We start from the raw sequence: 14,446 nt of genomic DNA, 5'->3' as shown, positions 1-14,446 counted from the left end.
CTTGACTGTATCCTGCCTGTGTCGCCTGTCTTTGTTACCGTGTCCTCGTCAGCGCTGCAAGAGGAGAAGCACTCTGGACAGAAACGCTGTAACTGCCTGCTGGGACTGATGAGCTGAGGGAAGCCACACATGCATCTACTAGGAGGCCGAGGGGTAGGCAGGTTTTTGGAAACCAGATGTGACCAGATGTGATGCTGGGTAACAAATTCCTACTGTAGTATGAATTGGGTAACAACCAAAATTCACAGAGCTGTTCTAGGACTGAGCCCATGAACTCAACAGGAAGATGTTTGCAGAGGTCGGAGACGTTTTCCAAACATTTTGTAAGAGTCGGGTCAGATTTACTAACACGCTGTTCCAGCTCGAACTGGGCTTCAGTTTAAAATACAAATACTGATTTAATTGATGTGTTACTACTAGAGATGGCATGATACCACTTTGTTAACGTCCAATACCGATCTCATAAATTTGTATAGCTGCCGATACCGATATGAATCTGATATAGTCTATGTTTATAATCAATAAAAAGATGTTTAGTATCTTGCTGGATTTCGTATAAGTTCATCCTAAAATTTTAAAAGACAAAACACTAAAGCTATTCTATTCTATACACTGCACCCAAAATATTTCAGTTCAGCAATACTGATCTTGTTATTTAAACTCTTAGCAGAACTTTAAGTGTTTAAAGTAATATTCAAAAAATAATTTAAAATTTTATACAGGTTTCAAAAAGTCTTTGGCTCTGAAAAAAAGAAGTTGCAATATCAGCACAAAATAATGTTTATATTCGACAACTTGGAAAAAAAGCAGGTTGTAGAATGGACCCTTTTATACATAAATAGACATCCAGAGTGGAAAGCAGTGCAAATATGTGCAAACACAGCTTCTCACGACGCTCCTCTTTTAGCAAGATGAGTGCCAGTGTAAGCTGTTTCTATCACATTTAACCTGAGACAGAATTTTGTGTAATTTCTATACAAACTTAACACAAGTATGAAAAAAGTGTTTGTTTTGTTTGTGAAGACGTGAAAAAGTGTTGTTACATTACCATTCAGTTTGAGGGTTACAACAGAAAATGATGTATTTATCGTTCTCACGCGGCATCAGACGGGATTATTTTACCAAACCAAGGAGATTTGGCCTGATAATTATTTTTATCCTCCTGTAACTTTATTGTATAAAGAGCTAAAACCTCCAAGGTTTCAGGAGTAGTTCGTCGTTATAAGAAGTGTTTGTCAACTAAAAATCAAGAATGTGGGAGTCTGTCTGTGATTCGGAAAGCCCAGCGTGTGGTCCCGACGCAGGGAAACACATTCTGTCTGCGATGCCTACCTTGGCAGCACATAGCGAGGCTCCAGATGCTTTCAGTGTGAACTCCAGACCCCCGACAGGTCTCGCACACAACTACCACGTGACGCATACTGCTCCGACGTGCTAAGGTCACTACCTGGGTTACGCCAAGTTTTGTGAGGTGCTTTTGTGATATTTAATGGATCGGATTACTTTTTTTTCTCCCCTATATCAGATCAGCATATCGGATCGGTCCATCTCTTGTTACTACCACCTAATTCTTTGATACTGCCACTACTTTTAAATACAGGTATATAGCCACAGTCTGTGGCACCATCAGATGGATACACTACATCACAGAGGTTCTCAGTTGGATTTAGGTCTGGGGACCTAAGAGCACAGGTCCCAGTAAAGGCTGTTGGGCCCTTGGGCCACCCGCAGGCAGTATGTTTCTGACACTCTGACCACAAACATAACAGAACATTACATTACAGAGGAACCCACCCGAGGGATTGATCAAGTTTTATCTAATCCATCTAATCTAACATGCACGAGTATCCTGTTGGAGGTGATACTGTAGAGCTCTGGCAGTGCTCCTGTACTTCCCCGCATAAAGGAGCAGATACCGGTCCTGCAGCTGAGCTGATGATCTTCTACTATGATCTCCTGTCCAGCTCTTCTTAAGTAACACCCTGTCTCCTGGTATCCTCCCCACACTCTCACAACTGGGAGAAACTGCAGACCTGGTTGCCATAGGCTTACCTTGGAGGAGCTGAACGTTCAGCAGAGGACTGTAGAAGTTTAGCCAAAAAACCAAACAAAACTAGAGCAAAATCAGTGAGGAGGGATCAAAAGAGCGCCAATGGTTTGTGTTCAGAACCAGCAAAAGCATTCCCTTCATGGGCGTGTGCACCTGGTGTCACTTTCATTTACACCAAAGGAGGTGAAATGAAATGGTTTCTGATTTCTAACTGGGGAGATTGGTGTCCTTGACACTTAACTGACTGTATTTTGTACTGTGATGCCCGAGAGTTGCCTTTATTTTCTGAGCAGTTGACTGAGTATAATGCCACACTTGAGGAACACAGTAAAATCACATAGAACTGAAGAAATCTGGACATAAAGACGACCCATCATACTACTTGGTCTGATGCTTCAGCACTTATGTGAGGATTCATTAATAAATGAATATTTACAGTTTTGGTCAACGTTAAATGTGAGTGACTCAAAACAGGTGAACGAAAACTTCCACCTAACGATGCACTACTATGGCAAGTCCTGCATCGAGAGGCGATAAAGAAGTGTTGATAAATGAGCCGTTAACTATCAAGATGTTTGTGAATTGTTGTCGTCTGTGGAGAGATGCAGTTTATCTTGTTTAGGACTACACGCCTTTAAAGGACCAAATCTGTGCAAAAATGTGGATTCAGTGTCATTTTCTGTCAGGTATCAGTGTCGTGACGTTCTGATTGCAAAGGCACCTTTTCCTTTTGAACATGAACTGCATAAGCAGCAGGCTATCACTGCTAAGGTGGGACGCACCAAGACAGTTAGTTGGAATTTTTTTAAGGACCATCCTGCGTGTTCCCCTGATCTAAAGCCAATTGAGAAGCTTTGATGGATTGATGGCAACGGAGGTTTACAAAAATGGAAAAGAGTTCCAGACAGCAGATGCCATTCGTGCAGCCGTCTTCACCACTTGGAGAAATGTTCCCACTCACCTCATGGAAACACTTGCATCAAGCTTGCCGCAACAAAATTTTGAAGTGATCAACAATAACGATGCAGCTACTCATTACTGAGTTGGAACTTTGAGTTTTGATTTGGGGTGTTTGCAGGGTTTTTTGAGGTGTGGTCTTACAACTTCCTAACTTTTGATCAGCTGTAAAGCAGCCTGTTTCCGTTTAAGCGTCGCTTTGAATAAGCTGGATACTCGGAAAAATGTTTTGTCTCACTCTCATTTCTTCTTGTTGCGTGTTGAAGCTCGAATTGGAACCTAGTAAAGATCCAACCACGCAAAATATGATTTTTGCCATTTTTCAAGTGCACTGTACAAAGTAGGGTGAATGAGCTTAATCATTTCTATTTCAGTGGGTGTTGTGATTAACATTAACTATTTAGTGGATTAAGAGGACATATATGACATGATTAAGTGTGAGAACATGAGTGTTCATCCTTTCTACCACTGTTCTTTTCCCGTCCCGCTGACATTCCTCAGGTCTTGTGGTTGTCAACAACATTTCAGTTCACCCTCACAATCCAACATGTTTTATGTGAAAACTATCAATAAATTCAGTATTGGCTGTAGTATGGAGCATATTTAACCACTAGGGGGCACCTCCTGACCAGGTGAGTGCATGATGCGCGCAGCGAGTGAGATCCAAGCTGATGCAAATGACACACAGAGTCAGAGGCCTGAAAGACTGCTGATATTTAATGTAGCACAGCATAGTCTAAGATCATGTTGATGCTGTAGGACAGCTGTCAGTATAAACTGCCCTCACGCACACACAGGATGAGACTGCAGTTAACAGTTACCGTCTCCTTGCAGACCCGCATCAAGGTTTCCACACATCCCCACCTCACACACCACAAACCGGGGCCCCGTTCTCCGCGTGTGGACGCCTCAAGTCGTTCAAGGTTAGCTGATAATTTGATACGAGACCTGGACTGTTTCGGTTCTTTGAAGCCAGAGTTGTGGAATCCCACTTTTGCACTCATTTTCTGATCCAAATGTCTTAATAAAATCCATAACTGCATCTTTAATCTTAACTGTATCTATGCATGACAAAAAACCCAAAAAGAACGCACAACCCATTAAAAGATAGACATCAGAATGACAATGTATCTTCTTAAACACTAAAAATCCTAAATTAACCTGCAGAACTATTTGAAAGCTACTGTGCTGATTGGAGTTCCGGCTCCAGCTCCACGCACTGAGAACTTCATCCGAGGTTATCAGTCCTCAGAATGCTTTCAGATGAAATTAACTGTGCGACAATTTGCTCTGTTTTAGCCTGATAGCAGCATGTAGCTGGTTTTAGTCACCCCACACGTGTGAAGAACAGGGCCCGGGTCAGCAAAGCTTCAAAACAGTAATCTGTAGTGGGTCATGAGCCCGTGTGCACATACGGTGGGTATGATGGTGACGATGGATCAGATCTGTTCCTCACATTGCTCCTCATTAGCTGCTCTGTGTGCACTGGTAGCCTTCAATCCAACCCGTGCGCGCCTCCGTGTTGATCAACACTACTGCAAAGTAAGAGCACGGCCTTATGATCGGCGGCAGGTGTGCAAGGGCCAACATCTCAAGTGAGTTTGACTCAACTTCAGTGGGTTTTTGTTCTTAATGATAACTACACATTACACACGGTAACAGGAGGCTAGCTAATCAGACTATAAAGGGAACAGCAGCATGTTTCTCTGCGTGGCCCTCTCAGACTCCGTGTCACAACATTCAGACAATGATGGAGTGAATTTAGCATAACTGAATCTCTGCTTTATTCACGCTCCTATTTAGCCACATCACTTTAAATTCAGTTTGCCACAGACCAGGATGATTACAGGTCATCTGCTCCACGAGGAAGCTGAAGGCTTATTTGATTTCCAGACCTTTCCTTTCATTTTTTAGTGTCCGAAAGCTGATTTAGAAGGAAACTCAAATTTTAAAAAAGAAACTTTTGTAAACACCCAGACATGTCACTGTAGGTAGTAATCAGACAACGAGTTCACTTGTTCTTAAAGAGGAACTATCATGCTCACTTTTAGCACTGCATTTTTATTCTTGGACTCTGCTAGAGAGGCGACGGAAGACTCGCAGCTCAAAATAATCCTCATCTTAAACTAGACTCAAGTTTCCCCCAAGAAACAGAAGATCTGAGCAGCAGGTGGGTGGGGACGCCCCTCTCTGTGACATCATACAGAGCCAAGAGAAGAAAAACTGCCTGAAAGTGATCATTTAAAGCAGTCAGACACCTGCCTCATGTGTATATACACATGGATCGTTAGTTGAAACTCGTTGCTATGTTTATTATTCCATAATTTTAACACTACATAAATATGACAGAATAAAGGAAAAGCATAACAAGTCTACTCTGATGCAACCTGTTAGAAAAAGAAGAGGTGGCTACAAAGCTCTGCTAATTAACGCTTTAGATGACGCAGTCTTCTCTGAAAGTCTGTGAGTGAAATTCTTTAACATATAAATTCGCTGCATTAGGTCATTCATTCCTCGTGATTATTGTAGGTTTTTTTTCCTTCATGATTGTCAATTTAGACGTTTGTCTCTTCGAAAGCTTAAAGCCTCATGAGTATGAAGCGATGCGAAGCGATGATGGTGACCTGGCACTGCTAATCCTCGGCACGCACACCTGCCACCGCAAATTAAAGCCGTGTTCTTACGGAGAACACCACAGATGTTTACGAGTAGTGTTAATTGGCACAAGAAGCTATCAGCGCACATAAAACCCTCAGATGTTTGAGCGGGCGGGCACAGTGTTTGCAGGGACTCCTGACTGGGCAGCACAAAGTGAGGAACAGGAAAAGCAGATACTCATTTGTCAGTTTAGTTCTCATGTGGGCCGATGGTTCCCAGCAACGTCACGTCAGACAGAGAAAACAAGGGGGGCAGCAAGAACCAGTCCATCTATGTTGTTCCTCCACTGTTAGCTTCCAACACACGAGCAGTTTATACACACACGCACAGACACACAAACAGGCTCGCACACAGATTACGTGCGGTGAGGGGTAACGTGCTTCCTTACAATCGCGGCTACAGCATTAACAAACTTAGAGAATGCCAGATCGATTACTTTTTCAGCTTAACTGTATCGCATCCATCTGCACAGGCATACGTGGACACACACGCAGACACGAGCACACACTCTCACTGCCCCGCCCCTCCCCCCCCACCCGAATGTTCACAAAGCGCGTCTAAAATCAAATTATAGATCTCCCCTAAACAAACCCCACACATTCCATTGGAATTCACGTGGATTTCATAATTCTTCCACTTTTTTTTTCTTCTTTAAAACCGCCCCGACCTTCCTGCACACAACCGTCGACCTTGTGTACTTGTAATCCCTCCGAAACCTAAACCCTCCCCCGTCTCCCCTTCCCATCCCCCTGCCCCGCCACCCCTCTTCTCCCACCCCCCTCCACCCTTCTCCCGTCACTGGCTTCCCCCCCTCCTGTTTGGGATGAGCTGAGGTTGTACAGTAAAATCTGGGGGTGCAGTCTTTATGCTGAGCTGAAGAAGAGGGGTGAAGGGTAGGAGGGAGGAGCAGGAAGGCAGTGACCCTCTGCCGTTCAGTCGTCTTCCAGTCCCTGGTTGAGGAGAAAGTTGGCCGCCAGGTTCTCGTTCTTCTCGCAGGCAAAGTAGGCCTGAATGACCAGCGCCTCAGGGAAACCCAACGCTTTTAACTGCTCCGTTGGAAGTCATGGAAGAGCAGAGGAAGGAGAAGAGGAAGATGGGCGTTTAAAACCAACCGCCTTTTTTTAATTAAAGAAAGTGCCGATGTTTAGCCTTTACTCTTCGCTCACCCTTTCAATGGCTTCCTTCTCCTGAGGTGTAACCTGGATGTAGTTGACAGGCGCGCCTTCCTCCCCTGCTGCCCCCATCTCTCCAACCTCTGGTGCATCTCCCCCCTCTCCCACTGGTTCGTTCAACATCTGGATAAACAGCTCCTGATGCTGACTGATTTGCTAGTTGGGAGAGGAAAAAAAGAAGAATTTAAAAAGCTTCTCACAGAGACGAGCAGCAGGAGGACTCGGACAGGCTGTGGTACCTGTAGAAGCTGAGGATTCTCCCGGCCTAGCTGCTGGAGGAGAGCGGGAAGCAGGGCGGGGTTCTGCTGGATGGCCTGTCTCATGTGCAGGAACTGGGGCTGAGTGCGCAGGAATGCAAGCGGGTTCTCTCCTAGAGCACAAAAAGAATGAGCAACAGTGAGAGTTTTGTCCTCTTTCAACATTTCCACCAGGAAACTTGTGCGAGCCTGCAGCTGTGACCCATGTGTGTGTTTGGGATTAGTTACATCAACAATGTTGCACACTATGACTGCAGCACGACCAGCTCAAACAGCTAATCACTTATTCTTTGATAGCAAAGACTGAACAGCTGTGCTGCATGCATTCATGTCCACAAGGACCGTGATGTCATTTTAACACCACTCTAGTTTTGCCTCTGCACACCACCAGCTCTGCACACCACCAGCTCTGCACACCACCAGCTCTGCACACCACCAGTGGCTTTTAATTCAAATCTTGCATCTGCTCAAGCTGTCATGTAGTCACAGGCCTCATTGGGCCATCAAACTAAGTCATTTGTCTAATTATTTTTGAGGATCTGAAGATGGACGACTGTGTACAAGTCACCCAGCCCCCCCACAATGAACTGAGGAATCTTTTTGTTAGATGATGTAATATAGTTACTGATTTTTAAAGGTCATCTTTTCCAGTCTTACAATTATTACCAAAAACCTTCTTCCACTCAACCTCCTCCACAGCATGCAGAAATGTACACGATCTATCAAACACTGAACCCTTGATGTATTATTAAACATTAAACATGAAGCGATGCCACAAGTCAGTACGTACAGCTTTACATTATGTTTGTAACTAATGACTTCTCCCATAATCCCAAACAAGCTGTTACAGCCTTGGAACAGGCTGCATAGTAAAGAGTGTATTTCTATCCATGCATGCAGATCCACGATGAGTCTCCTGGTAAACTAACTGGAAATCAGAAAGAGGCTACAGGTGAGCTGCAAGTCTGCAGTGATGTGATAGGTGGCATCAAACCTGCACGTCCAACAGGTTTAACAACACTTCATACAAGCCTGTGGTGGAGAACCGCTTAGCCACTACTGAGTCACGATGAGTCATCTTGCAGTGACAGTTATTAAGTGTAGCTGTGTCTACACCCCTGCAGCAGTCACACATTCCAGCGCTCTGGAAAAAATCGTATTTTTGACGCGAGACGTGTTTTTTCTACCTTTTAAAATCAAAGCTTACACAGTGCCAGTGACTGTGCTGTTTGTCACACAGCTGCCAGAGATGCACAAACACACTTGACACCATGTTTGTGTTTGGATCACAGCGAGTCGGATGCCCTACCTTCTGGTACAGACGGAGCTTCTGTGGTTCCAGATGTGGGAGCCTGCGCTGGGGGATTACTCTCCTGGACTGGGCTGCTAGGGATACCCTGCAAACAACAATACAACTGTCAATCACACCCACAGACATTTAAGCAGGCTAAGACCATTAAAGTCTACGGTCATACGGTCATTCTGCAATAGCCACGCTCTGTGGCACACAGGCATATTTCACTCTTTATATACCACAACATCAACACAACAGCTAACAGCCACAACCAATAGTAGATATTCAAAGACATGTTTGGCAGTTAAAATCATCTATTATTTCTTGCCAGTTAGAAAGTACATCGACATCCTATGTTTTCACTCATAAATCAAATGCTACATTTTTTTAAAAGAATAAAAACATAATCAAAACATTGAAGTTTTTATTTGACATCATGCTTGAGATTTATCTGCCATATTGGACATAATGCAAACCAGTTGCTAGGGAAATGTGTGGTTGCTGGATGTCTCCAAATACTCTACAAGCTGAGCAGCAGCACAACGTGAGAAACTGACGCAAACCAGAGACGGAGAACGATGGCCTGTACAGTCAGAGCTGTTCCTAAGCGCTCCAGCAACATGTTTCCAAAGGAGCAACTTTCACTTTGAAGGCAAACTGTCTCCGCTTCAGGTTTATGTTGCACAGATTCAAAACAGCTCCAAGAGCAGCTGAACAGCACTTGTGTACACGTCTGTCACTTTCATTCACACTAGGACAGCAGCTATGTGCTACTGACCACTCAATGAATACTTGTCTTTCCCGAGGGACAGGTGGTTGCCAAGAGGTGACTGACCAGTGTGCAGGCCTGTTTGACGGGCTTCAGCAACATTTTCCCTCAGTACCAGTGGTTGCCAGATAGTCTCTAGGCCTGTGTGACTGCTCCCACTGTCACCATGAGTCCAAACTGGTTATTGGTCACATGTTTGCAAAACCTCAATACTTTTCCTGAGCCCATGTGAAGGATGAGTATTTCTGTCTGTTGGTCTGTTAAATTAGAGCTTACTGTAACTAATATTTGCAGAAATGCTCTGTTAAAAGACCAACATGTCTGTCTGTGCTGCAAACACCTGAGAGTGAGTCTCCTATACACACAGAAACAGATGAAAGCCATTTTAGCCGCACTTATGGCTACTGTGGCTGAATCACTCATCTCTGTATGCAAACATCTCCCTAGTGTCTCAGCGTCACCAGCAGCAGCAATGCAGCTACTGTGTTTTCATGCAGTATGCATTGTGGAGAGTGACGCCCACCACCTTGACTAGCTCGTGTTATAACGCCCTCCCCTTGATGTGTGTGACGTACAGTAAGAAGGTACTCCACGGCTCTGTGGGGGTTGTTGAAACTGGCCCGTAGCGCAGCCACAACTCTCTCCCTTTCATAGCCCATAGACATGATCTCCGTCAGCATCGCCTCATACTCCGCTCCGGTCACTGAAAGGGCACATGTAAATGTTTGAAACAAACATGGTATGCTTGTTTGCAAATCAACACATTTAAAAAAAAAATATCCTCTGAAATTTCATCAAACATTTATCGTACTGACAAATTAAATCCACTTTGTACAATCGAGACAACTTTCAGACTCCGAGCTTTTACCATGAAAACACTGAAATAGAATCTCAGCAAACTTTTTATTACAACATGATTTAAACAGAATCACTTTACGCATACACTCCCCTCTCTTATAATGGGAATCCCCCGTTACTCATAGGCACAACAAGAGGCGGCTTGCGTTTGTCAGAGCCTAAATATAGAAATGGCATGTAGCACACTGCAGCCAGTTAAGTCCCACTTTTACAACAGTAACAGCTTCTGGTAGTTCATGTAAGCGTTACACAACACAGGCTATTGTCTGTCTCTGTACAGTTCACTTTTAACAGCTACTTTTTAAATAAAGCTATTTCATTAAGACAGGCGCCAGCTGCTTTTATCCGATCCTGCGATGTAAGTCTGATAGCTTGCTTTACCTACCCAGCGTCGAGGATGCATCCAGGCCCTGACTTCCACCACTGGAGCTACAAAAAAGAAAGTTGGAGCGAGGGAAAAAATATACATTAGACAGGTTTCCTGTGATTTCATGTGAACGGAGGCTGTGCTGAGAGAGGCACCAGGCAATGGTGATGGAGGTGAGCTTGGTGATCAACATCTGTTCCATCCAATTAACAAAAAAACAAAACAAACAAAATCATACAGGCAATGGTTAAACTGGATTAAAACACATTTACAAAAAACAACAACAAAACAAACACGAACAACAAAACCTCAGTTGCTTCTAAAAGCCTGTGGACTTGATGCCCCACAGAAAGTCTAAAATATAATATTCACTCCTATACGCTTGGCCTTTCTTAACCTTCCTCACAGCATTAGCAATTAGCCAAGAGAGTCCGCTGATCACGTAACGTCAACAAGCGGACATTTCTCAAACAACCACAAATTTCACAAAACTCAAAAAACACAAACTCTGGTGTAACTTCAGACAATTTTATCACCAACAACACTGGAGATAGAGCAAGTTCAGATTAGTCAGGAGGCTGCTGCATTAAACTGACTGACTAAGCAGGTAAGCTAACATGATGAGCATAACTAAAAGCTGGTTTTAATGCCCATACAACCAACTGTATGGCTCAGTCAGGTCGAGCTTAGGATTTCTTTTGGGTAACATTAGCTAAAACTTGTTTGCCTGATTTCAGGCATAAACACTAGACTTGAACTACAGTGTCTATGCCAGCTAATTAACCCAAAGCACAGGGAGGCGATCTTTCTAGCAAACCTTTTTTTAATTGAATTATCAGATAACAGTATAAATTTGATGCTACCAGATTCCAATACCAGTTGTAGCTAGGCTAACTGTAGCTTTTTTTCTTGCCATCGTTGCTGCTGGCAACTCACTCCCAAGTGGAAGTCCTAGTTAAAAAGCTTTTCAAATCACTAAATGAGTTATGATGCTAAATTATTTATTATACCACATAATGGTGCATAGTAAGTAACGGTAATAATTAGTGGTACACAGATAGTTGGGCAGCTGCAACTCTGTTGAACAGTTTATTCAAAGCCATTGTAAGTATGTAGATTTAACTATACATGAGTCCAGTACATACAAGCAGGTCAACTCCTGCTCAGACACACTGGAAATGTTTAAAATGGTTTTATTACAGACTAATCATGCACATCTTTTTCCAAGGTATGCCTGCTAAATACAAAGCATAACATTTTGGTTTGTAATTTAGCCAACTTATTGACAAACATGAAGCCTAAGAGCAGATCCCACAGATTTAGATTCTAAGCAGCTGAATGACGTACAGGAAAACACAGGATGACACGAGACAGAAAAGGGGATGGCTCGCTAGTTATCTGCAGCTGATCTTTGACCAAAAAAAAGACAGGATTGATTTCCACTACAAATCTCACTCTAAGAGAATTTCTATATTTGATGGTGATTCTCTTAAATTGATAAATAGAATTTTATTTTAGTCACCAGATGAGGCAGCCCAACCAAGAGTGTGTGCATGGGAAGCACTCCAGTTATGAGTTGTGTGCTCGGGTTAAAACCCTCCCTATTCATATCTTAAAAGTTATCAGCTGTGATATTGACTTGAACAAGTCCTATAATATGTTTTATTACTAAAATGTAATACCTACAGTTGTTTTCATTATTGATTAATCGCGCCGACTGGTTTCTAACAACCAAAGACGGTCGGCTGTATGTCTACAACCAGACAGATATCCACTTAACATGATAAACAGAAGCATTAATCAATGGCTTATCAGCTTGGAGAATTTAAAAAAGGAAAAAGAAATGACTAATTTATGATTGTAATTTCCCACCAATCACTTAATTAATGCACAGTTCTTACAGCTCTAAACATTTCTCACTTACATTCTGGAAAATATGATGTAGTGACATCATCCAGTTTTCTCCTTTATCAGAGTAAACTTTAATGATCAGCATGGCCAATTATCACAGGCAATATTTGCCATGTTTAAAGCTATTGGAATTATTACACTTTGACACATTTTCCTATAAAATAGTTAAGAATGTGCAGAGCTGGCTCTGATGCAGGCCTGAAAAGAGCAGGAGGCAGGACACAGGATGTTCAATTGCTAGCTGTGACTTTGCCTACACTCTTCTCACACTGGCACAAATTAGGTGCATTCAGAAACCAGACAGACTCTATAATATGACACTGGCTGGTTAAAGGCTGTTTAATGTCCGAGCTGTCCAGATCATACAATTATCTCCACTTAGTAGTGTCTACACGAGTTCAGCTGGCAGTGCAGAAAAACAGCTTTAGTAATAGAGAGAGTGTACCTAGCTGGTTGTTGTGGTTCTGTGGCTACGGCACTTGACTCCTCTTTGGCCTCCCCGCTAGGAATGGGGACAGCTGCAGGGGCAGGGGCTGGGGCTGGAGTTGGGTTTGTAGTCGGGGCAGCTGTTGATGTGGAGCCAGAGTCCTGTACTGGGGGTTTGGGTGCTTCTGAGACTGATGGTGAGGCTGCAACTGCAGGCTTAGCCTTTTGTTTATTTAAAAAAAAAAAGTGCTATTAGACTATCAACATATTGTTAAATCTGTTTAACAAGAAAAGAAGCCAAATACACTGATGCCAGCCACAAGTATTAATTAGGATCTCACCTTGGACACCATCACTACAACAAAGTTCTTCTCATCAATTTTGTAGTCCTTAATTGGTGTGTCATCTTGCAAAATTTTCCCAGCATATATCAGCTTCTGCCCGGACACAGGAAAGTTGTCTTTTCCCCTTTCTGCTTCTATCTTCTCTTTCAAGGCCTTCACCTAATAATAATAACAAAACAAGAAACAAAAACCACCCCAGGACTCATTATTATCAATGACATGTCTTCCAGTGCTTGTAATACCAGAGGTTTAATATTAGATGGCCGGCTTTCCTTCAAGTCATTACAAAGCAGGGAGTCATCCTAGCTGACTTCAGCTTTAAAGTTAGGGATCCTAATGCTATAAAATGCAGTGGTCTATTTCACACCTGGTCTATTACGTGTTTACTAAAAACTAAATTTTGGAATGTCACAAGAATTATATCCACTGAGAGTATGCTCGTACTATTTCATTATAATATATCACTTAACAATGGGCCCTGCAACTACACCTTCGGATGTGAGGACATGCTAATAGAAAGAGTCAGTTTCTGAGTGAAGCTAATCGCAATTGGCAGTGTCATAGGCGTTAGCATTAGCAATCACGAGCGTAGTCCACAGCTTGCGTTCATCAAAAAATATTAGATTTAAATCCTAACCCATATCACCCTTTAACAAAGAGTAGTAGCCACACCCGCGAAACAATATTTAAATGATGAAAAAAGTCGTTTAAAACTGTGTCGCTATGACTTTGATAATGGGCTACTCTGCTAGCTAGCTTGCTAACGCTAACTCATCACAGAAGTGAGGCGTCGCGTTGTTTTGCGGTTTCTTGTGGGTTGCCTCTTTGTAACGTGTGCGACTATTGCGAAACCTCCAGTCGAGTCTAGTTGTTAGTCGTTCTTTAATGTGTAATATAAATGAATGGAAAGCTGTCGGGTCTTCACGCAAAGCCAAAACACAGGTCCCGCAGCTAGCACTGTTAGCTTAAAGCACGTTAGCTATAGCCACTCACCGTTTGTTCGGGGTCTATCTCAATCTGAATAGTCTGCTGCTGCAGCGTTTTAAGTGTGATCTGCATGGTAGCGGCGACTGACGCTGGGTCAGAGGTGCTTCAAACGGAGAAACAGCTGCTCGCTAAACAGTTAATTTGTTTTTAAAGTTGGCGTTTCGGGTAAGATAACAACTAGCCGAGAAATGTGTGTATCCATGAGCATTCAGCAACTCGCCATCTTTGGTGACAAGTTGGTGGTGCGGCGAGGAAAGCTCCGCCAGAGATCTCGCGTTCACGTGCTCTGCTCCGTGACTATGGCAAGCTATGGGGTTTCTATCTACACAGTCAGCGTGTCCACATGGGACAATTATTATGAAAATATGGCCAATTAGAGTTACAACAGGTTAAAGT

The 14,446-nt window shown here is 43.1% G+C and overlaps 1 protein-coding gene across 1 annotated transcript; it reads right to left on the bottom strand.

Annotated features, from left to right (window-relative positions):
- Positions 1 to 6,461: 6,461 nt before the first annotated feature.
- On the bottom strand, positions 6,462 to 14,305 carry rad23aa (RAD23 homolog A, nucleotide excision repair protein a). Its single transcript, XM_085351958.1, has 9 exons — positions 14,057 to 14,305; positions 13,061 to 13,222; positions 12,739 to 12,941; positions 10,401 to 10,444; positions 9,733 to 9,860; positions 8,404 to 8,491; positions 7,077 to 7,207; positions 6,832 to 6,993; positions 6,462 to 6,711 (listed from the first exon to the last, which is right to left on the bottom strand). Exons 1-9 carry the CDS (start codon positions 14,120 to 14,122, stop codon positions 6,598 to 6,600), a joined length of 1,098 nt encoding a protein of 365 aa, XP_085208084.1. The 5' UTR covers positions 14,123 to 14,305; the 3' UTR covers positions 6,462 to 6,597.
- Positions 14,306 to 14,446: the final 141 nt, after the last annotated feature.

Source organism: Diplotaxodon limnothrissa, linkage group LG4 (genome assembly GCF_057381915.1).
Source record: "Diplotaxodon limnothrissa isolate DT_005_m linkage group LG4, D_limnothrissa_male_GT1.1, whole genome shotgun sequence".
Lineage (NCBI taxonomy): Eukaryota > Metazoa > Chordata > Actinopteri > Cichliformes > Cichlidae > Diplotaxodon > Diplotaxodon limnothrissa.
The sequence above is the reverse complement of the archived record's forward strand: the minus strand, read 5'-3'. Positions and strand labels throughout refer to the sequence as shown.